Consider the following 25,216-nt stretch of genomic DNA (forward strand, 5'->3'; position numbering starts at 1 on the left):
GGATAACCTCCATACAAAAAGAAACTGGTTTTACTTCGTTTTACATATATCTTTACATGAGACCAGGCTCTTATACGCAGAGCAAAATCTTCTCTAAAATGGTCAAGTCGAACGGCAATTACGGCGCATAATCTAGTGTAGTTTTAAGTAAATGTTCCTGTTGATCCCACTGTAAGTACTGTTCTGTGGCAGGAACGCCTCAAAATACATATTTTATGAAATGTTCAATGACACATCTTCCCTTTCTAAAAGAAGAATGAAAAATTTCTAATTTCAAATGATTTGTGCTTAAACAATTATCAAGGTGTGTTCCAGTTTAACACAATACATGATATTGTATATATCGTTTTCAGAATTTTGATTAGACATTCGACGTAGTTTGTATCGTAGACGTCTAATATGAAAGTGAAAGGTGGCTACTTTCTTAATGGAAGCGGATTCACTGAAGTGGGAACAGGAGCAAGGAGTCCGGTCTCGTACAATCAGCCACGTATAGGAACATGTAATAGCTATGCATAAAAGTGAATAATCCTGAACGTGACGTTGTGCATTATTTCGAGTCGCATTCACAACGGGAAGATTAGTTTCTATCGCAGACGGAACACAAATGCTGACATGACGGCTGTGTTCATCTTCGATAATGTCTATAGCACCCTGGGGAACAACCCTAGATCTGGAACAAGTTAACTTGACTATTAGATCGGCGGGTCCGGATCAGCGACACAGTTGGTAGCGTGTCATCGGTCTCTGAAGCAAGGATCGATTGATTAATCCGTCACAATGATCGAATATTGCTGACTAGAACGGAACACAATACACTGTAGCCAGTCTTTCGATAGGTAACTCCTACGGGCTTCAAGAAAAAAGTCAAACTTTGAGGGAGCTAAACGTATATATGTCAGTATTTCAAGGCTGGTGCTAGCATTTATATACTTTACATATACTCAATAACAATTCAGCACAACCTTAAACACTTGGGTAAAGAAATCGCCGATGCAATTTATGAGCGTGAACAGTTTACCCATGTATGAATATCTTACACCATTACATGTTTAATTGGATGCATGATCTTGCAATTGGCACCGGCGTCTTGATATCTAATATATCAATTACTGGCAAACTGAATGAAAAAACAACAAACAAACACAAAAACAGAAAGAACAACACAAAAAAAACCACTATATAACTTCCCTTTTATTCTGGTTAAGGGTGTATTCATATAATGACATAAAATCAAAATGTTTTGATTTCAGTTACAGACGGTTACATTTTGGGCAAATGTATCTGTTTATATGTGTTCTCAATGATATAATATGCAACTTCGTTAAAAACAGACCTTAGTTCTGGTTAGCTTGTTTTAATGAGGTATCAACTGCTAAAACTGAGATATTAAAACCAACGACACCAAGAAGCTGAAAACTTGAGGTTGGAGATGGAAGATTTGATTGCGGAAGACAATGAGTTCGGTTTACCGGTCATCTATTTTGTTCATAGTGACTGTTGACTCTCAAACGTAACTGGTTGGATTTGAATAACAGGGACATAAAAATGGAAGCCAACAATAAATGGAATTATCCGAATAGTTTATAAAATATCCTCCACCACAAATAAAGGTTCCACAACATTTAAGTACTTTAGGACGGCCACGGTTTGTGGAAGGGTTCAGGGCTCACTTGCACAAAGCGATCTTAGCGCTACAGTGATTGTAACTCCCATTCTCCAACATAGGTTTACGATAGTCGTAGCGCTAAGATCATTTTGTGCAAGTGAGCCCTGGACATCACTATAATTCTTGGGTCTCTTCATACGAGGTGATATGCTTGGAAAAACGTCTGCACACAACACTGTGACCTCCGCACTTGCTGCAGTAACACGGAATGCAGGCTTCTGAATCAGGCCAAAATTAACAGTAAAAATAGTTGTTTGAGTAATGTCTCATAATGAGCCGAGTAAAGGTGCAAATGGCAGCAAAACACAAAACTACGAAAATGGTAATAAAGTTTGTATATCCTTGCTCATTTCAAAAGAGTAAGTGGGCGGATTTCTCTTCACTTCGGTACTGTTTCACAGTATGGATGCTAACACATGCACCATGCTGGAAACCCGATACAGTGACAAGTGTATCACAGAAACAGCTGTTTCTAAATCATTATCGTTAATAGTTAATGGGAGAATACCAGGTTACATCAACCACGTGGATCTGTACAAGGTTGGGCTACAGTGCATATGCACAAGTTAACTTTGGTGTCAGTACTATTATTAATGTACAACGATGGAAAGTACATATAACCTTAAATATGGAATAGAAAATTATAAACGTACAACGATGGAAAGTACATATAACCTTAAATATGGATTAGAAAATTATAAACGTACAACGATGGAAAGTACATATAACCTTAAACATGGATTAGAAAATTATAAAATGGAATCATTTAAAAACAAATGATTCTACGTTCTCTTGACTGCAATGTTTTAATTACATAAATATCATAGATGAGTTTATTAACCATGGTTTGCAATTTAACCCCACATTATGCAATATTCCACTTGTGAAATACTGTATCGAGTTTTAATGTTTACACCTTCTTTTGCATAACCTTTTCGTAATAATCGAAAAATTTCTTAGAGTCTTTCTCTTTAGCTAAAACCATGTTTCGGGCAGCGCGTGCTCTGTCGTAGTCGCCCCAGTATTGGCTGATCCAGTCTGACTTATGCCATCTGAAATGGAAAATAATATTGCAGTAAATACCTGATACCATAGAGACACAGCTGTGTAATTGTTATACCCATCAGTCCATCCTTATTACCCACTGCATCTTATTTCCACGTCAAATATTACTGTGATATCATACACTGCATAATCAGGGGTTTTTTTTATCCCCGGGAGTTTAATCGGGAATACAAACCGACCCAGTTACATGATACGTTTTAATGGATAACGTTTGTGTTCATTATCCGTTGTTTCAAGAAACGTATAAAGACTAAAATAGATGTGTTATCCATGAAAACGCGTCATGCATTCGTGTTCACCCATTTACTATATATCTCGTATATAGAATAAAAACGTGGTATGTATGCATTAATCATATTACCCACTGCTTTCTAAGAATTCTTTAAATGGGATCATGAAAGCCACTCAATATTCGTTGGCACTTCCCCTCTCAATTTCTTGTCCGACCTTATCAGCATGCGTAATAATGAGCCTAAATGGGTCGTCAGCAGAGCTTTTACATGAATTGCACATCCTCTTAATTTTATTTTAAGTGAAAATTTGCGGATAAATCTGTTTTCAATGTAGACACATCTCTGCCACATTGTGAATGACGAATCCCTGACTGTAGATAACGGTTGTCTATCGCAATGATCCGTTCTTATGGCATTCATGATCTTAACTGTGGCAATTACGATATGATCGCATCGAGTATCAATGTTACCCCAGAGACCATATAATAGATGGTCTCTGGTTGCCCCTACTCGTTTTAAAGGAATGTATGCCAAAAACCCATCAACAACTTTAGAAAGTTATAAAAGATTAAAACAATACATGTGTTGTACGGATAACTTTGACAAGGCCTAAGGTCTTTTCCTGTAAGATACAAATCCCTTGTGCAAACTCGGGGAGTAAGAAGGAATAATCCTAAATGAAATAATACTTTGTCAATATTTGTGCCCGGTATGAAAGTAATCTTTATGGTCTTGCATACGTGGCGGTAAAAGCTTCTGTCACTTCACTTGCAAAATTGTCCAGTCAGCATGGACATCTTTTCCTAAGCGAACTTTAAAAAAACGCCTTACATGTCATTTTTAGGAATGTCACCAGGGTGTCCGATGGAAGGATAAGGCTGCGGACAGCCTAAATGGGAATATTTTGCAATTCTTGGAGATGGTAACGGAATGTCCGGCTCGTCTTCTTGATCTTTCTCGAAATTTAAACGCTCATGGATCCTCTTGCAGACCAGGCATTCAAATCCTCGGAAATAGTCAAAACCTCCGTTTTCGTTAACATGCCATTGCCTCTCCTTCATGTGTTTCAAAAGGAACTGGTTTGTAATCCCTGTTTTTTTAAACGATAGATATTTTTCATATTCCGTATCGTCAGCATCAACAGCCTTAATGAATGCAGCCAGTTCCTCGGGCGATGAAAAATCGTCAACCATGATCACACTATGATTGTTTGGCATCCACTCTTTTGCTGATGACGACCCTTTGTAAATGGGAACAGACCCAACATACAACGGTCGCATAAGTTTCTCGGTCATGTAGTCTTTACAAATGGCATTTTCAAACGAGAGATGGAATTTATACTGAGATATAAAATTCAGGAATTCATCCTTTTCATAATTTTCTGCTGGGTCTCTGAGGTGTTCTGGCAAATCCTTATTATGTAGACACTCCCCATACGAGTCGACATCAATGTATTTCATCAGTTCTTTCACGTAACGATCACGGTCAGAAGGAACATCACAGTGAGATTGGACGTACAAAACCGATGCCAACTTCATACTTTTCTTAGCGTCGTTTTTCTTAACAAGATCGACTGGTTTCCTTTCCGTTAGATAGTTTACGTAGTATATGTTCTGACTCGTCAGAGGATAATCTGACTCCGATCTAAACGTTGCAGTGTGGTTAAACAGCTCAATGAATGGCGTGTGAGACAAAATGTAGTTATTCAGGGGTGACTCTTCGTGAAATAAAGCCCATTCATGATACGGACGTCTTGGCAGTGGTAACTCCTCGGGTTGAATGTCGGTGCCATAAAACATAAACACTCTTGTCCGTTTCGACTTGGCGTACTTCTTGTACTTTGTAGTATAACATGAAACATCTCCACACTGAATAACATATTTGTCGGACTTTCCTCCAAAGTGTGGAAAGATCGTATCCGTCCACCACAAAATGATTGGGAGATCGTGAGTCGTACCAGGTTCATTGTAGACTCCATATCCCTGATTTGTGTGACTCCCGTACATGTCGTTAAATGGGGAACGTGGTTCGTATTCCTTACCGTCACTGCTGCTGTATCCGTCTTTGACTGCAATGTTAATTTTCGGCACAACACACCCCAACATAAACACAAACCAAATGTTAACTTTCATATTTCAAGGATACAGACAGTCAACGGACATCAAACACAGGCTTGGACAGATTTATCGTGTAACAACAGATACCATTCAACAAAGTTGACGTGTGACAGGTGTACCATTGATGAAGTAATAAATATAGGCACAAACGTTGACAACTGACAACACGTTGATAGCCGCCTCACACGGTACGCGTTGTACGTGTGACGGCGTCTGCTACACGAGTTATTCAAAATGGGAATACTACTTGTGTAACAACTTATGATTCTTTGCCTCATTCTCCCTTGGTCGACCCTTAAATGGAAACGCATTCATTCAGTACAGACACTGTCGGGCTCGCGTGTCTGCTCCCTGTACATGTAGTATTTTTTGCCGATATTTCTTATTCAACAGTTTAGTTTGTGGGAAGTGTAAGGTTATAATCGTGAAATTCCGCCGGAGTTCCATCATGATGTTTTAAAACCTGGGAGTAGACTGGGCTGGAGATGCCCGTTATAGATCCGGTGAAACACACTTACAAAAAAAAAACAAAACAAAAAAACCAAATCATAAAAGAATTTAAAATACCCCCAAACAACAACTTTAAAAAACGAAAACAAAACAAAACCATCCCCCCAAAAAAACAGATAAATAAAGAAACCACAAACAATCTAACAAACAACAACAATGAAAGAAGAAAAAACAAAACAAACACAAATTCCAGATAACAGGGGAAGAGGGTAAGGGTTAAGTGGTTAATCCTTGCCTTATTATTCAAATTTCCAATATTCAGCGCGAGCAGGAATCGTACGTCCTGATTAAATATTATCGCACAGATATTGCGAAAAGCGACCATGTATACTTTCGTTTTTCTAACCAGGACATCAGATGCCATCGCTGTAACCTGTGCTGTTTGTTACAATTTATTATCTGAGCACACCATTGTGTCGAACAACTGAAAACATGTTTTTTTAAACTCCCACTCTATGTGCTCGAAACCATCCCGTCGATAAAGAGTAAAATTATTCTTGTTGCAGGTTTGTTACACTCGGCAGTTTTGCAGCTATTACACCGGTTTGTTAATTATGGAGTCTTGAGCAGACGGGGGTGATGGGGTAGCCTAGTGGTTAAAGCGTTCGCTCGTCACGCCGAAAACCCGGTTCGATTCCCACTATGGGTACAATGTGTGAAGCCCATTTTCTGGTGTCCCCCGCCGTGATATTGCTGGAATATTGCTGACAAACGGCGTAAAACGAAACTCACTCACTCACAGACAATCCTTGGACTGACATCAGGAGCGTCGGTCTACCCAGTGGGGACAGTATGACATGTTTCAACCAAGTCAAGAGCATGACAACCCGTACCCGTTGGTCGCCTCTTATGAACATGGTTCTTCATGATCAGTTTATAATTCTAATTTCGGATTGTGTTGAGGAGGCTTCTGTGTTAAGCTCTGTTTAACTTGTTATTTGTTTCTCTGATTGTATTAAGTCTGTTGTTTTCAACAGTATCCCCCGTTTGTTGACGTTGTGAGGTTTCAATGATCCCTGTTTTCAAAAGCGTATTCCGGCGTTTCTTGTAAGTCACCATTGCCTAGCGCCCCTGTACAGTTATATGTATTTTCCGTGCAAGTGAATTTTCCAATGATTTGTCGGCCTAGCCCATCGTGCTGTGTATTCAGTAAGATGGTGTCAGTATTGTGTAAAAGTGCCTTCGTTGTGTTTAATACTGTTTAGTCGTCGAAATTCCAGCTACGTCCAGGTAATGATAATCGAGTCTTGAGCAGATAATCCAGTGTGTGGTAAATTAGGAAAAGTACACGTTTTTGATAACAATGAGATTCACAAAAAATATGTTTCAGTCAGAGCTGCCTTTTCGCGTTGATTAAATAATCGGTTTGATAAATCAGTCACTTGGAAGCGCGCCCCGTTTACATGTTATACCAGAGATTCCTACAAAGATTTACACGAATGATATGTAGAGAAGAAGATATTATTTTATTTTTGTTTTTCTTCCCATGATTCACGTTGTGTCCACTTCCTGCTTACGTGGCACGTGCTACGCATGTCAGGAAGTCCATGTCGGCTTTCCGTACGTGGCAGAAGTTGTGTGTATTTTCTGGGCATTTATAACGATTCAGAGGGTTTAGTGGTCATTCGAGATAACAGAATTTGGTAGGTATATATTCACCTGTTATATAGAAGTTTTGATTTCTTCTAAAGTTCTCTGATAGCTAAGTACTTATCTGCACTGGCCGGTGTTTCCGGGCTTGACAGCTGTGGATGACTGGTCCCAACTTGACCATAATATATTTCCAGACCAGATTTGGTTACGTTCGCTTGTTCCATTAATACCTTAATTATAGTATTAAGAACGACGACAGATATGTTAGCTGTATTTTTTATGTCTATGATAACTGTGTTTCAAACACATTCACTCGCTGATAAGACATGTTGAATCTCTCCACACGTCTGGTCAAACTGATGCACATATGAGCAAATGTAGAAAAGATGCATTTATGGAAAAGATACATTTCAAAATTGATTTTGACTTTATTCTGAACGTATTTTTTCATAAACTTGTAGATAGTGGCTGCTTGTGAAGCACAGGGGTTAGATAAGACAATGCAATGTGATCATCAGTGGTGTCCATTCCAATCCTTGCAACCTGTTGTGTCAAGGAAGCAAAGGAATTCATAAAGCTTTAGAATCATGTTCATCAGTTTCTAGTAAACATGATGGATTATCATCTTTCGTGATGAGATATCTATACGTTGTGTATGGCCTAAACAACTATGTGTTAGTTTTAAAAATGTTGTATGAAACATCAAGTTGTTGTGATGGTCCCCTATCAGTGTAATATGTAAAAGATATTGAGCAACGGTAAAAACCCAAACAATGCAAACATGCATCCACCACTCTTGACATTTAAATTGGGACCATTCAGCATGGTCTGGAGCTTATCTTTTATCTAGGTCTAATTACTGTTATTAATGTGACATGTAAAACTGAGGGATTGTTTTCATACACATTTGATTGACTTCTACTTCTACTTAAATAACTTTAGTGAAGTGACTTGATGTTTGTCATCCTGTGTTTTTTCTAGCCAGTACTTTGCATACACAGTGATACACTTAACAAAGAACTCATTCTTTTAACTGTGAGTCTGTACATTTTGCTTCAATAAGGGGAAATATTACAAGATTAAAGGTTATTGTCATAGTTTAAATGCATAGCTTTTACTAATTGTGAGCATATGTTGGAAGAAAGATAATGATAAGCATCAGGTTTTCCAATTTTGAAAATGCCTAATAGCTTACCTATCTGCAAAGCGTAACTTCATACTTTGCTCACACAGGTATAAAACTTGATTGAAATGTAGCAAGCAGACATGACTCTGAGAATGGCAATGTTGTATTTTTTGTTAGGTGTGATTATGGAAAAGGCCAGGCAGATATTCATCTGTCTACAACTAATGTCAGTATATGTTCTCAAATTTGAATTAAACATTTCAGATGGCAGTCAGGGTATCATTTCATGTACATTTGTCTCATTAGCCAGCTTATTTGTAGAGCACTGTAGTTTGTTTTCCAATCTGTTTTTACCAAAGTGAGTTGGATGTGTATGAGTTACAGTTAATAACGGCAGTTGAGTAGACACTTAAGCAAGCTGATAGCATCTAGAGTCCTGATGGGCACACAGTAATATTCATGGTACCAAATTCTTGTTAATTGCATTATGGGGTCAAAAATGCTTTGAATTTATTTGGTAACTAAATGGTAGTGTATGTCAACTGTTATTGCTCACCATATGCAGATCATCAATCCTTGTGGAAGTGCTTATCTATTTTGTTGCATACCTAATCAAAACTACCTTAAATATGATGGAAATGATTTCATAAATTTTCACTCATACTATACTGATAGTACAACACTAATCCTGTACTAATATGTTTTATAAACTGTTTGCATTTCCAGGGATTGGGAAAGGCAGGGGCCATGGGCCATTTCGCACGTTAAAATAAAGAATGGACCATAAAAATTTTGAAGTTTACTACTGATAGAAGGGCTTTGGTCCATTCTAAATTAGAAAAATTGCTACTAATCCTGAAAATGGTCCCTTTTCAAAGTTCTTCCCAGTCCCTGCATATCTAACATTTTACTTGGTAATTGGTACCTAACAGTTATTTTTCAATGCATAATTGGAAATTTTCTATATTATATTATTATATTTTACCTGAATTCACAGCTTATCTTGGTCTCTGACCTATGTTTATCTAGTGTATAGGAAATTATTGAAATCAGTATTATTTGCCAGATGTTCCTCAACAAAACTTAACAAAGTTCTGCAATACTTTAAGCTATTGGATCGTTACCATTTTTTTCAGTGAATTTTATTCTGTTGCACAGATGCAGTCAAGTGTTTAGATGAGGATTGCAAGTGCCTGGTATAGGATATGAGTGCACAGTTCCCCAGTAACTATGGATACAACCCAGGTGGAGCCCCACCTCCTCCTGGTCCGATGGGTGGGATGCCACCACGTCCAGGCCCCCCTGGTGGCAACATGTACAACCACAACGGCCCTGCCCCACCAATGCAGCCAGGACCCCCAGGTATGTTATGCAGTTAGTGCAGGGATAGTCCTGGCACAGAATTCTTGCAAGTTGCATATTTGGTGTAAATCCATAATGAAAATACTCTAGAAATAGAAAATTTTGCTGTTGGGTCATTTTGACATAAGGGCAGGTGAAACAACTGTACAACGTAATCTTAAATATACATTATGTAATATCACATACTGACTCAGGTATAATTGTTTCTGAAATGTTTCTTAATTGGTGAAATATAATTACTTTTATCAGCAAATGCTTGTATTTTACCGTTCAAAAAGTCAAAGTACCAGTTTATTTATGGCAAACAAGTCCTGGGGGCTGACAATAAGTTTACCTGTTTAAGTTATTTCCACCAAATAGGCATTGAAAATTACAAGCAAATGTTAAGATTCAACTTCGTAGTAAATTTTATTGCTTTTCACCATAAGAAATATGTGCATGGAATTCCCTGTGCAATTTTAGCAACAACCCCAGATAATTTTGATTGGCTAGATGCCTTAACCCAGATGTTTATTGTATGAGAGGCAGTTTGGCGTTAAGCAGTAGTGTGTCCTATTGTGATGCTTTATATAGTAACAAGGCCACTAGTAAAATACTTGAGGGTAGGGAAATTGATAATTAAGTTTACAGGTGGAAAATGGCATCTTCAAAGCAGACCCCACTGTCTGTTTTTTTAAGTTCTAAACGAAAATTACATGTTATCAAAAAAGAATCAACTTGAAATTCCAGCAAAACACTGTAAATAGTCTGTGAAAGAAAATATGAAAAATCTGTAAAATTCAACAATGAGGGGAAATAGGATTTTCCATGGTTGTGGTATAGCGTTCATAAACTATCAGAGGTGGGTATTATGTTTTGTCGATTTTGTGAGGATGCATCTAAATTAATTGGCTTTACAAAAAGTTGTATCAATTTATTCTTCTCAAGAAAGAAATAAACACATGCATAGTCATGTTTTTACCTCCCTTAACACTGAAAAGAAGTGGACTGGTAAAAATGATAAGGGACTGGTTTATTGAGGCTTCACAGTCCATGGGATTTGAAAATAACTTGAAATACTGACAATACTTGAAGTACTTGAAGACTGACAAGAGTCAAGATAGCTCCCATGTGGAGCCAAGGGAAGTGCCTGTAAATGATATGGAATTTTCATTCGTTTTCAGTATATATTCCCACAGACGTGAAGGTGGTGATAATTTGGCCTATATAACTAGCTATGATCTGTAAAAACCTTTTTTTTATATCTGAATGTTTACTCTGGTTCCTATCCCTGCTGTATATGGCCACAATTACCACTGGTTTGTTAGCACATATTATGCCTATTTTTCCAGTTGTATGTTATGTGTGTGGTGTTTTGATTGTGACATAGTTGTTGTTTATCTATGATAAGATACCATAAAAATGATATTTTTATATTTTTGAGTTAATTGTTGATTTCACTTCAAATGATTTCATTTTAGGTCCAGGACAATTTGGAGGTGCCCATCCCCCACAGCCACAGGTGATGAAGCCAGGGCCACCTCAGATGGGCCCCGGTCCAACCCAAAATGGGCCTGCTTCTCAAAATGGTCCACCACCAGGCCCACAGGGGGATAACCGATTTGGAGGACCACGGTAAGTCTGGATTAAATGACATGTTGATTGTACTACATGAATAATTGACAGCATTGATAGATTTTAAATGGGTCAGTGAGAAGCATGGTGATGTTCAATTCTCAGACCAAAAACGAGTTCCTGTTCTAAGTACCAGTTGACTGAATATTATTAGTTTGAAAAATTCAGCTGAAAAGTTTCGTTGCTTTGACAATTGACTTTAAAACCTTTGACCATTTTTGGACTTGCATGTCTGCTATTCAGACAATATGTGTGCTATTTCAGGGGTCCAGTACCAGGTCCCCCCAGACCAGGAGCCCCAGGGCCCATGATGGGAGGCACCTTTCCCCCAAACCAAGCACCCATGAGAGGGCCTCCACCACCCAACAGTATGGGAGGCGGCCCGCCCAACAGTATGGGCATTGGACCACCAAACAGTATGGCAGGGCCACCACCGCCCAGCAGTATGGGAGGGGTACAGCCTCCGCATAGCATGGGTGGTCCTCCAATGGGTCAAGGACCTCCAACAAGTCAATTCAACAGTATGAAGATTGCTGATCAGAGAGCACCTGCTCCACCAATGGTATGTTTAATGTTACTGCTCATTATTTTATCATTATATTGTTACAAAGGATATGACTGATATTTGTTCACAGAGATTCTAGAAACCTGGTTAATGTATCAGTGTTAAAATTAGTTGGTGTTTTGTAGCATTGTCAAACAATTTTAGTTTTAGTAATGTCTTAATTAAGTTTTTATTACATTTTAATTCCTTAATTAAGTTCATTCACTGTCTCTCAATCTTGGAAAAGAGATTAAAGCTAGTGTGTATGGTTTCAATAAGTGTCACTCCTGTTAATTTGGTTTGGTGTTTGTCGTGTTATTAGGTTTGAATCAAAGTTCAAACTATTTATTGAATCATTTTGTGCTTGTACCAATTTGTACATTTTATGATGTTGCATGAAAACAAAACAAGGTTGATTACAATTGGTTGATTTTGGACCCCCCACAGTGTATTACGTTCAATGTAAAGGTGCTATAATTACAGCTGCACTGTATCCTCATTACAGAATGTATTTTGGTTTTTGACCTGTTAAGATTAAGACAACATTACATGCTTTTTGTGCATAATTTGTGCCAATTTGTGAAAACATCATTGTTTAAATAAAAAAGTAGTATACTTATATTTCAGGGTGGAAATATGGGCCCTGGTGGTTTTCCTCCCCAAGGAGGAATAAGAGGCCCGCCCCCTCAACAGAACATGGGACCACCAATGTCCTCACATCAACCACCCACCATGGGTTCACAACAAACTAATTTTGGAGGACCAAATATGGCACCTCCACAGACAAGTTTTGGTGCCCCACCAAATAGTATGGGTCCCCCACAAACAAACTTTGGAGCACCACCAAGCGTGGGCTCTCCAACTTCTATGGGGGCACCACCCCAACCAGGGATGCCCCCAATGGGGGGACAAGGGTTTCCTCCTACAAGTGCACCACCCACCAGTTTTGGACAGTCTCCTGTGAGCATGGGGGGTGGGATGCCCCCAGGGCCGGGAGCTCAACCTGGATTCTCCCAACCACCAGGTCCGGGTGGATTCCCTCCCTCTGGTCAACCCGGTCCACCTACTAGTCAGTTTGGTGGGGGTTACGTAGGTCCGCAGATGGGACAAGGGGTGCCACCTCAGCCAGGTGGGCAGCCCGGGAGTCAGTTTCAAGGGGGTGGTGGTCCTCCAGCAGGACCCCAGGGATTCAGTCAACAGCAATATCAGTATGGTGCAGGACAGAGACCACAGGCACAACCACAGCAACCGCGGAGGTTGGATCCTGACCAGATGCCAAGCCCAGTAAGTTCAGTATCTCACACTAGTGGGTTGATCACTCACCCAAAAGCAAAGTCAAATCTTTGCAGTGACATCATTCTCCATATTTTAAATATGTTATAGTTTGGTAGCTGAAGGCTTTCAAAAGTTTTCTTTCACAGAAAATTGTCAGTTTCCTAAGAAAAAATAAAACTGATTTCAGTATGAAATTGAATAGAATGTCTCATAAAAATGAGTGATTCAGAGATTTTGGTCCCTTAACAGATTCAAGTGATTGAAGATGATAGAAAGAATCGGAGTGGATTATTCCAGACAAATGCAAAAGGAACAGTTCCACCCTTGGTTACCACAGAATTTAATGTTCAAGACCAAGGTGAGTTTGTTAATAGTTACAGGTAACCTAATCATTTATTACATACCTTTTGTGATATGTTTCACAGTGATTTTCTCTGTGGTCTTGTGACCATAGTGTCTGCTGAGAAAGAGGAAGTGTGGTGGTTGGATCCACAGCTGTCCTACCAAAGTTAAAAGATGGTATGTGTTATTTCCATGCCTGATCCTCTGCAATAAAGGGAATATACAATGACTGTTTTCCTTTCTACACTGTTTGAAGGAGATGTCTACATAGAACCTGCATCATATCCATCTTGAAATTGAGGTTGTCTCAGTTCCTTCAGATTTGCTACAAAGGAATTTAAATCTAGAGTTCCAAACAACTCCCATTGCTTCTCCATTTTACAGACCGCCGCCATATAGCTGTAATATTGCTGAGTGCGGCGTAAAACTAAACTCACTCACTCACTCACTCTTTTTTTTTGTTTAATAGCCTATTTTCTGTGAAATAACATTTCTTCTATTTAATTTTCAGGAATGAGTAATCCTCGTTTCATCCGCTCAACAATGTATAATGTGCCTTGCACATCCGACATGATTAAATCAAGTCATATCCCCTTTGCTCTCTCCATCACTCCATTTGCCAAACTGCCTGAAACAGAGGTAAATATATACTTAAAAAATGATCTGTTATTCTTCTGGATGATAACTGTGTGGAACATTTGTCAGAAACAAAGAACTAATTGTCTAACTCTGGATCTGTTTGTCCAAATGCATTCACTGGTTTTTGAGTGTGGTTGAAATGTTTGCTCCCAGCATCTATGATCTGGGTGTGAAGCACACTTCTGGTGTCCCCCTTCAGTGGTATTGCTGGAATATTCCTAAAAGCAGCACAAAACTAAACTTGCTCACTCCAAGGTCCGGGTTGTAAAATGTCTGATGACCTCTTATGGAGTTTCTTCTGTGGTTCTACCAGAGTTTTACTAAAGGCAGAATAAATGTGATTTTTGTATATTTTCATTTTGTTTGAGAATAACATTACCAGTGATTGTGGTAATTTGGACAATAATGGCTCAATATCTATCAATATACACAACTTTGTGTATATAAGGCAGATCTCAAGATGGTGTCTTTTGCCTTTTGCAGATTAGGGTCAATTTTGTGTATTTTGGTTTTCATGGAAATGATTTGAAGGGGTGGGCTTCATTTCCAGAGCTCGAAAACAGTTCAATATCTTTCTATAAGACTTGGCAGATATGTGAAACAGATCTTGAAGTGATGCTTTTTTGCTGTTTGTAGATTTTTTCATGATTTGTAATTCTGAAAATGTTATGTCAGACTTTAAGTAACTGTTAGATCATTGGTTCTTTCAACATTTTCAGTGCCAAGGGATTTGCCATCTTCTGATGACTCTTGTTTGTTCTGAGTTGTACTGTTGATGTTATTTTTACTGAAATGATTTTTTTAGTGTTTAATTTGTGATGATAAACACAGTAGTAAGGCTTCACTTTACTGTTCTATTTTAATTTGTTAACCAGCAAGTGCCCCCTCTGGTAGACTTGGGTGAACTTGGGCCAGTGCGCTGCAAGCGATGTAAAGCGTACATGAATCCCTTTATGCAATTTATCGATGGTGGGAGGAGATTCCAATGTGTTTTCTGTGGAGCTGCTACAGAAGGTAGGGCACTGGGTGATTTTCAGTTGACTAAATTTTCAGTCATTTTAATGATACAATGTAGTGACACCCTTATTAATGGCAAACATGATACTTTAAAAGGGATGGGAAAAAGAACTTGGACATTGGGCCATTTTCAGGATTATTAGCCATTTTCTGAATTTAGAATGGGACACTGCCCTTGTATCAAATGTAAACTTCAAAATTTTAATGGGCCATTTTTCATTCTAATGTGCAAAATGGCCCATGGCCCATGGCCGCTGCCTTTCCCAATCCCTGCTTTAACTGATTGGCTGTTTGCAAGGACTCTTGTCTATAGACAAGTAGAAAATTTGTGTGTGCATGCTTTCAGGTTGTTTCAATCGTAGGTTTACCATGTATAGACAGCAGGCATTCTCAAGAACCTCTTTTATATATTTAGCAGTTTTTCGGTCATTTGTGGGTCATATGAGAATGTTGACTTAAGAACCAGAATAAGAGACATTTTTAAACATTGCAGTTCCAGCGGAGTACTTCGCACATCTCGATCACACTGGGCGGCGGGTGGATTGCTACAACAGGGCTGAGTTGTGTTTAGGAACATACGAGTTCATGGCCACCAAAGACTATTGTAAGGTAAGTTACTGTGGTTCTGAACCAGGTGGAGACTATTTAAGAGTAAGCTAGTCTTGTGGGTAAAGATTTACTTGCATTGCTGAAGAGCTGCATTCAATCCCTCACATGGGAACAGCATGTGAAGCAGGTTTCTGATATCCAGTGTTGCGATATGCAAAAATTTACTTATGACACTGAGGAACTGAGTAGATTGCTCACAATGGAACAATATATGGAGCCATGTCTATTTTCACCCTTGGAACATTTTTAATAGCAGCAGTCTACCTTGTTCTTCCAGTCCACAGGGCACTGTCTTGCTTGATTAGATGCCGGTATTCAGCATTCATGTCAGATGTTTCTTCTTGAAAGAGACGATGGGGTAGTTTAGTAGTTACGGTGTTCTGTTGGCATGTCTTAAGACATTGGTCAGATTCCCCACATGGGTACAATTTGTGAAGTCTGTTTCTGGTGTCTCCCGTGATATTGCTTGAATGCTAAGAGCTGATATCTAAACTCGCTCACTCTTTCTCTCCTTGTATTAGGTAGGCATAGTGTTCTGTGTGGATATTGTTTGTAGTGTTGATGTGATGTATGATCAGAGATTTACAGGACATGTATTCCTGTGTCCTATATGCATGAAAAGTGACAGTGGACGCAACAAAATTTATGAGCGTATCCACATGGACGCAGAAAAGGTCCGAATACTTCTATAAAAAGTCCAGTCAAGTAGCAATAAGTTATCTCAGTGTTTGCTACTGATGGTATCATATGATATTTCTTTGCTGTAACAAGTAATGTGTTCATCATGATACACACTACAATAACAGCATTAATGATAATATTCAAGTGTCTGGGGCCCTAAGTGTGTAGTCCAGGGCCCAATGAAAATTATAAGCATGAGGCCCAGGGACCCTCAAATACAGGACTCAAGGTAAGTGCCTGTATGATGTTGCTGTTGATGCTGATCACAGTTGTTGGGTTACAGAACAGTGTCCTACCAAAAGAGCCAGCTTTCATCTTCATGATCGATGTCTCCTACAACAGTGTGAAGAGTGGGTTAGTCCAGCTTATCTGTGACAACCTCAAAGAAGAAGTCCTCGTCAACTTGCCCAAGTAAGTAGTGCCTAGCACCATGCCTAGCACCATATTATGACCATAAGGAACATTTTATCTAAAAATATCTTGTGTATATCAGGCATATAGTGAGTTTAACTTCTATATTTAAATGAAAAGTATTGCAAACCTAAACAGGTGTGACCAAGGTATTTTGAATGCCATTCGATTCCAAGTCATCTGCCCCACATAGGTACAATATGTTAAGCCCATTTCTGGTGTCCCCTGCTGTGACATAGCTGGAATATTACTAAACACAGCGTTAAAAACATACTCCTTTTCATCTGGATTAACAAATTTGTCAAATAACAAATCATAATGTATTAATAGATCCCTTTGTGTTGGGAGTCTGGATTAACAGGGCCATTGGGAGTTAATAGCTCATTAGATAACTTAGTAGTAAATCCTTGTCTTTCAGAGAGACTGGTATGGAGGAATCGGAGATCAGGGTTGGATTTGTGACTTACCACAAGGAGTTGCACTTCTACAATGTTAAGGTGAGTGGTAACCCACTGTGTTTGATCAGTTCTTCATCTGGAGACTAATTGTCACTTAGTCGATAACCTAAATATCTAGTTCAGAACTGTCTATTCTCTCTGTTTTCTTTAGATTTTTGTGGTATCGACTGAGTTAAGTAAAAAGAGTCAATCCAACTATAACTAGAGAAAGACTGTTCACAAGTATTAGCACATTCTACTGTATGTTTCAGAGTTCTCTTGCCCAGCCTCAGATGCTGGTTGTGTCTGATGTGGATGACATGTTTGTCCCATTGTTGGATGGATTTCTAGTCAAATTGTCTGAGTCTGAAGCAGTTATTGACAGGTGAGCGTCACCAGATGCAGTGCCATGGATGTTTTCTACACCTGGCCAGGGACTGATTTGTTTACCCCAACTTGCAACCTGTGTCAGTGCATTAGCTGGTTGCACCAGTGACAACCAGTGTTAAATGTTTATTAAACTGAAATTTCTTTCAAACGTAGCAGGACCAATTTTCCTGAAAGGCATTGTGTATTCATAGCTTTCAGCCATGGGAGCCATGCCAATTTGCCTCTGTTTAACAGTGAGTTTGACTCTCAGTTTGGAAATATCAATTTATCCTCAAGTTCCTTGCCCATTGTGCTACAGTAGAAAATACTGATATATGAGGTATAACCAATGTGATGAGTTGGCAGTCCCAAATTTCATATCTGCCATTCATATGTAGGAGACACATAAAATGATGAATCACAAAGAGGAATCCTCTTTCGTCTCTCCTGTAGTCGTCATGAGGATAAGTCTTGTGTTACAGTGATCATTAGTATTTGAATTCCATTGTTGCATTTTCTTTACAGCCTCCTTGCCCAGATTCCAGTGATGTTTGCAGAGTCTAAGGAGACGGAGACAGTGTTTGCGCCAGTTGTCCAGGCTGGACTGGATGCCCTGAAGTCTGCGGACAGGACAGGCAAACTGTATATCTTCCACACAACGCTGCCCATAGCCGATGCCCCTGGCAAACTCAAAAACAGGGATGACAGAAAACTACTGGGCACAGAGAAGGAGAAGGTGAGTCTGACTTGCAGATGGAGGTTAGAAGTGGTCACCCAACCCAGCCTCATTTTAAGTTCTGTCCCGTGAAGGTCCTTGGGTTGAATAGGCCTTCAGCAACCCATGCTTGCCATAAAAGGCGACACTGCTTGTCGTAAGAGGCGACTAATGGGATCGGGTGGTCTGGCTCGCTGACTTGGTTGACACATGTCATCGCTTCCCAAGTGCGCATGCAACTGATGCTCATGTTGTTGGTCACTGGATTGTCTGGTTCAGACTCGATTATTTACAGACTGACACCATATTGCTGGAATATTGCTAAGTGTGGCGTAAAACTAAACTCACTTATTTTAAGTTGTTACCAAGGGATTGGATGGTAAAGCTTGCTAATTTGGTTGAGACAAGTCATGTTGTCCTAAAATGTAGATTGATGCTGTCACAGGATTTTCTGGTTCAGTTGGTGTTATTATTTACAAACTGCAGTAGAAAACTAGAAGAATGATGTATTTAGTGTTAACCAACCAACAGTTCCTGATGTGTGAGTATTTGTTTCAGACAATCCTGACTCCCTCTAGCAACTTCTACACCAAGCTGGGGCAGGAGTGTGTGACTGCAGGCTGCAGCGTGGATCTGTTTCTCTTCCCCAACGCCTACACAGATATTGCCTCCATGGGGGAGGTCTGTCGACTCACTTCAGGCAACATGTACAAGTACAGCTACTTCCAGGTATGTCCTGATGATGAGTCTCTTTGTATATCCTTAAATTCGTTATGATTATCCAAAGGCTTGGTATGATAGCCTAGTAGTTAAGGCTTTTCACTTCTAATGTCAGAGACACAGCATCAAATCCCCACAGGGGTACAATGTGTAAATCCTGTTTGCTGTGATATGATTGCAATATTGCTAAAGGTGCTAAAACCATACATTCTTATTTTCAGGGTGATATATTTCTCTGTACCTTTGGATTTGCCCTTAACGTTTATGATTTGTATTGATGAATTACATTGATATTGGATGAAAATGATTGTTGCACAGGCTGATATAGATGGAGAGCGTTTCATTGAGGATCTGAAGCGAAATGTGATGCGGCCAATTGCATTTGATGGCATTCTAAGAGTCCGAACTAGTCAGGGTGAGTGTATAGGACCCTGTGTTGTATTTCAGCACCTTTTCCTAATGTCAGCATCAATACACCAGATGTCTTGCTATTTATTCCTGATGTTAAATGGGACTTGATGGTAATGAGAGGTCAGGACAGGTGATGAAGTTGATTTTGTATCATGATACCTAGATCGTGTGGATCATTGCTCGCCATATTGATCGCACAGCCCTGGCCCAGATTAAACTATTTATAAGTCATATATGAATAATATACAATATTTGAATATGATGTTTATCACTTTTCAGGCATACGCCCTGTAGATTTCTTTGGCAACTTCTTCATGTCAAACACAACGGACGTAGAAATGGCTGCCATTGATTGTGACCAATCCATCAATGTTGATATTAAGCATGATGACAAGTTGAACGAGGCAGAGGGTGCTTATGTACAGGTAATACTAGCGTGCTGAAATTCCATGTTAACAGGTTTGAAATATTACCAGAAACTCATGACGTTTAAAATACTAGCAAAAAAATCATGCTAATCAAGTATACTTTTTTTTGTAATATAAGTGCCATGTTTGAAACAGATTGCTTGGATTGTTTCTAATAGTATCAGTCACTGGATTTTCTGGTCCAGACATATTTAATTCCAGGCCTTCATTGTAAGCTAGACCATTGCTGAGTGCACCATTAAATATCATACATGCAAAATGATAATCAGTTATCCTTGTCTTTCATCCACTATTCATCATAAGCAGTGTTAGAAATTTTTTCATGCCATACAAAACCTGCATTGTTTGGCAAGTTTTTTTGTGTATCAGTGTAGTGTGTTCCATGATGTTTTGATGCAGAGGCCAGTAGAAAAATCCCATAATTTGTTCACAGTATTGTTGGCTGAAATATCTTCACATGATAGTGTATAGCTGTCCGTTGTTTGGATTGTCTACACACGACAGTGCATGGCAGTTTGTTGACTGGATTGTCTACACACGGTAGTGCATGGCTGTTTGTTGACTGGATTGTCCACATATGATAGTGCATGACCGTTTGTTAACTGGATTGTCTAGACTATGATTGTAAATTCTCATTTGTTGACTGCAGAAATTACGGTAGATTATTTCCTAAGGTAGTGTCAAGCAGCAAAGAAATGTGTTCTCATTGAATGTTGCCATTCCAGGTTGCAGTGTTATACACAACAGTGGGTGGACAAAGGCGGTTACGAGTTCACAACCTTGCCTTCAACTGCTGCACGCAGATGGCAGACCTTTTCCGCAGCTGTGAGCTGGATGTTCTGGTCAACTACCTATCAAAATACAGTATGTAATTCTTCTGTGATACAACTGTGACATTGTTGAGTGTGGCATTAAGCAACAAACACTGCGTAATGGTGGTAATCCCTCTTCGTTTCACTGTTCCACATAAATTTGATTCCCTTCATGGGTACAGTGTGTGAAGCTCTGGTATCCCCTTGTATGATATGGATGAAATACTGCTTAAAACGGCGTAAAACCATACTCACTCACTCTTCACTTTCCCGTTTCAGTAAAATATATTGAGTCATTTGTTGTTGCTTAAAAAATGTGTTTTTAAACACACCCTCTCGGTATTTTTGTTTTCACCAAACTGTAAAATAATTTGATTTGTACAGTGGAACTGTTAATGCTAATCGTAATTCAGGTTTATATGTCTACAATTCTCTTACATGCCAGCAATTTTTTTTCAGCCATCAGGAGCACGCTCAATTCGAACCCCAGACAGGTGCGTGAGTATGTGATGAACGAAGTAGCACAGATCCTGGCTTGCTACAGGAAGAACTGTGCAAGTCCCTCGTCAGCTGGGCAACTCATCCTCCCTGAGTGTATGAAGCTCCTTCCCCTCTACGCTAACTGTGTCCTTAAGAGTGATGGTGTGCAAGGAGGTAAGTCAGCACATTCTTTGCCCTTGTCAGGTTTGGGTCTTAAATTGAAACTCTCCTCTGTCCTTAGCTTTCTGTGGTGTGATTTGTGTTGTCACAGTGAGTGTGAAGGTTGGAACAGATTACATGTGATCTAGATTGTCAACACTGTGATGACAGACTCAATACAACACTTGCACATTAAACACTCAGCACTAACTTACTCAGTTGTAACACTTCAAGAGACTGGAAATATTCTAATGTACTGGAACCATCATTAAAAGAAAGAGAAGCAGCAAGTGAAGCAAAATCAGAACATTAACCACATTTTCTTTTCTTTTAAATAACAAAACTTTTAATCGGTGAAGTAAATTTGATGAACGTTTCTTTGTGTAAATATTTGATGTTTTTCCTCCATTCAAGGTTCAGAGATATCAACAGATGACCGCAGCTATCTGATCCACCTTATCAACTCAATGAATGTTGAATCATCCAATGTCTTCTTCTATCCTCGTCTCATGCCATTGGTAAGTGCTCTTATCCCTACTGAAGAAGTTTGTCTATTTTATAACTGCGCAACCCATGAAATCACTCATGAACATTTTCATGTTTGGTCCATAAGACATGTCAATATTTAGTCCAAAAATTGTGAGGTTTTGAATTAATTTGATACCTTCCTGACTTGCAGCACGAAATAGACTTGGATGGAAATGATGACCCAGCAGCTATCCGCTGTTCCCATGAACGTTTGCAGGATTCCGGCATTTACCTCTTAGGTATGTTTGTCAGATTGCTCAGGTCATATTTCTCCAAGCAGTGACTTGATAGAGTTGTGACCCTTTGTGTCCCAGGCTTTGCTGTTATCTTTGGTCTGTGAAGGGGTAAGTGTCTCTTATCTCCCAAGACCCTGTGAGATCCAGGGTAGAAAAGGTCTTCAGCAACCCATGTTTGGCATGAAAGGCGACTATGCTTGTCGTAAGAGGTGACCAACTGGATTGGATGGTCAGGCTCGCTGACTTAGTTGACACATGTCATCAGTTCCCAATTGTGCAGATTGATGCTCATCTTGTTAATTACCGGAGTGTCTGGTCGAGACTCGATTATTTACAGACTTTACAGACCATATACCTGGAATATTGCTTAGTGTGGCGTAAAACTAAAGTCACTCACTGCTCCAAGTTAGGCAATAGACTGACTCAGCTACATGTCAGAAATGTCCACTGCAACCTGTTATTTTTAACAACCAACTGATAGAATCTTGTTCTCTTGCCTTAGTCTTATCCTTGTTGTGTGGGTTGATACTCATGATGTCGGTCATTTATAAGGCATTGATTAATTAACAATACAGCTGGAATGTTACTGAATGCTGTGTTAATACATAATATACAAGCAAATGTAAACATTGTCACTAGCTCCCACAGTTAGGTTTTGTTAAGATTTATACATGCAAACACTATTGTGTTCATGTGATGTCATGTTATTACCTCAAATTTCTTATTTTTTTCTAGAAAATGGACTTTCAATGTTTTTGTGGATTGGTCACAATGCTGATCCAGACTGGATACAGAAGATCTTTGGAGTTCAAAGTGCAGCTCAAATTGATATAGATAAAGTGAGTACATTCATTACATTGAACACTGAAGACACTTGCTGTGTATTTGGTAGAAGTTCACAAAAGAAATTTACAGTTGTATTTTAGAAGCATTGCCTCCTATTCATATAGTCAGGTACAGAAAATGCTGATGCCTACATTTGTTACTATGGCATACAACTACTACTGTTAGTGGGCTAGCAAGTAGTTAAAGTATTCGCTCATCATGCTAAAGATTCCCAGATCGGTTCCATGTCTGTGAAGCTCAGTTCTCATGTGTTTGATTAATGTTGGACAAGTTCACATGATTGAGACTTTTACATTATACCAGATACGGAATTACCATTAACTGGTTGAGTTTGCCAACAAGTTGGGTTGTATGGTTGTCTTAGAAGTGTGACTACTTTCTGAAAGTCTGTTGAGCACGTCTTTGAAATCTATCAATCCAATGTGAAGCGATGTCTTTTGTTGTATTATTAGGCTGTTATTAACTGTCTTCTATGGGTGTTTTTAGTGCCAACTGTTGCCCCTGGACAACCCAATCTCACGGCGAGTCTGTGAAACTATTTCAAGAGCAAGAGGAAAGAGGAATCGCTTCCTGAAGGTATGGATTTCTACACCACATGACGTCTTTCTGATATGTACAAACATTGTTTCCTATTATGAAAGAAAACCCATAATTTCAGTCTGTATTCACATGATTAGAACAGATACACATTATTTTGAGGATTAAACTTTGTCTGCTTGTCTTAAAGTTCTTAAGGTCTTATCTGTGGCAGTTGTTTTTTCTTGTCATGCATGGAATTTAAAGATCTTAAGATATATATATTACAAATACATTCCTTGTTTTCAGCTGACAATTATTCGCCAGCGTGACAAACTAGAACCGTGGTTCAATCATTTCTTGGTGGAAGACAAGGGACTGAATGGAAGTGCCTCATACGTGGATTTCCTATGTCATATACACAAAGAGATTCGCAATATTCTCAGTTAGTAGCTACCCACAAAGTCTATGGATGACACACCCAATCTTTCATCTGAAGTCCAGAGTGCCAGAAGACTAGTGATACTGGACATTATTGTCTTGGATAGGAACAAAATGCAAGACAATGTTCGCAAACCAAAGTGCGATCCTGGGAAACTGTTTTGTTTCAAGACAAATGCGGTCTCGCACAGAGATAACATTATGATGAGAGTGGAATAAGACAGTTCTTAATTCAAAGGATTTACTTGTATGTTTTACAATCTTTTGTAATGTATGTATGTATGAATTATTTCAAAGATATATCATCAGCTGAAGCATGTGGATTGTGCAAACTGATCTGTTAATAGCTTAGGACAAATCAAACATTATATTGTGCCGTCATGAAAAGTACCAATGTGGTTGGGACAGGGTGATAATATAGCGGTACAGCATTTGAGGTAGTACTGTATTGCAGTATTGTAGTATGAATCACCATGTTTGTTGTGATCAACAGTTGGTGCAATCAATATTTGAAGTTGTTGGAAGCAGAAGAAGGTTAGGGATGTTGAATATTTTGGGGGTATATTACGTATGAAAATGTGCAGTCTTGACTATGAAAGGTACCCCAAAATATGATCCGTAACTTTTTTTGTTCAGTATGTGATTTATTTTATCTCTCATTTTGTTTTAGGAAGATTTGTCTGTGAATGGAAGCATGTTTGACTGTTACTTTGTTACCTTATTTTAACCACTGTACATAAAATGCTGCTTTGTACATAGGTTCAGTTGACACTGTAAATTCTACACAATCAGTCTTTAATGCATATTTATTGTGTGTACATCACAAGATCGTGACTGCATCGCTTTAACTGGTCATGTGCAACACGGTGACATGGTCATAAATTTCATATCTTCAGTCAGGGCTGTAGAATATACAGAGTAGCTGATGATCAGCTTATGTAGGAGTTTGTGCCATGAGCTAATCAAATTAGGTCCAATACACAAAACAGGTAATTGTCGGAGTGGTTCTGATTTTGTTGATGCATCTTATGAATTGACTACTTAACATCAGATACACTCAGAACAGTTTATCTAGATATCAAATCATAATACGCTTACAGATAGGGAGCTCAGTCTGTTGCTGACGTAACCATGGTAACGAGAATCCCCCTGATCATCACCAAATGCTAATGTAGTTACATCTCTGCTGTACAGTCGATATGCATGCTGCAGTCCACTGATCAAGCCTGTATTATACAGTGGATAAATAAACCAATATTTTGTCGGTCCATGTTCTGTTGTTATGAGAAATATGAATGATTAACTTGTGGT

The 25,216-nt window shown here is 39.0% G+C and overlaps 2 protein-coding genes across 2 annotated transcripts; one reads left to right on the forward strand and one right to left on the reverse strand.

The window, feature by feature from the left end:
* Positions 1-1,179: 1,179 nt before the first annotated feature.
* LOC137283546 (alpha-(1,3)-fucosyltransferase 11-like) lies at positions 1,180-5,327 on the reverse strand. Its single transcript, XM_067815104.1, has 2 exons — positions 3,799-5,327; positions 1,180-2,721 (listed from the first exon to the last, which is right to left on the reverse strand). The coding sequence occupies exons 1-2, from the start codon at positions 5,097-5,099 to the stop codon at positions 2,580-2,582; spliced, it is 1,443 nt and encodes a 480-aa protein (XP_067671205.1). The 5' UTR covers positions 5,100-5,327; the 3' UTR covers positions 1,180-2,579.
* Positions 5,328-7,092: 1,765 nt separating this feature from the next.
* On the forward strand, positions 7,093-25,169 carry LOC137284519 (protein transport protein Sec24C-like). The gene is made up of 23 exons (XM_067816353.1): positions 7,093-7,237; positions 9,472-9,675; positions 11,136-11,289; positions 11,554-11,851; positions 12,461-13,117; positions 13,358-13,466; positions 13,962-14,089; positions 14,965-15,103; positions 15,600-15,715; positions 16,680-16,807; positions 17,226-17,304; positions 17,517-17,629; positions 18,139-18,349; positions 18,887-19,057; positions 19,367-19,463; positions 19,739-19,884; positions 20,613-20,751; positions 21,159-21,353; positions 21,753-21,856; positions 22,018-22,105; positions 22,838-22,941; positions 23,435-23,524; positions 23,774-25,169. The coding sequence occupies exons 2-23, from the start codon at positions 9,519-9,521 to the stop codon at positions 23,912-23,914; spliced, it is 3,564 nt and encodes a 1,187-aa protein (XP_067672454.1). The 5' UTR covers positions 7,093-7,237; positions 9,472-9,518; the 3' UTR covers positions 23,915-25,169.
* Positions 25,170-25,216: the final 47 nt, after the last annotated feature.

The sequence above is a fragment of the Haliotis asinina genome, chromosome 5 (assembly GCF_037392515.1).
Source record: "Haliotis asinina isolate JCU_RB_2024 chromosome 5, JCU_Hal_asi_v2, whole genome shotgun sequence".
NCBI classification, from domain to species: domain Eukaryota; kingdom Metazoa; phylum Mollusca; class Gastropoda; order Lepetellida; family Haliotidae; genus Haliotis; species Haliotis asinina.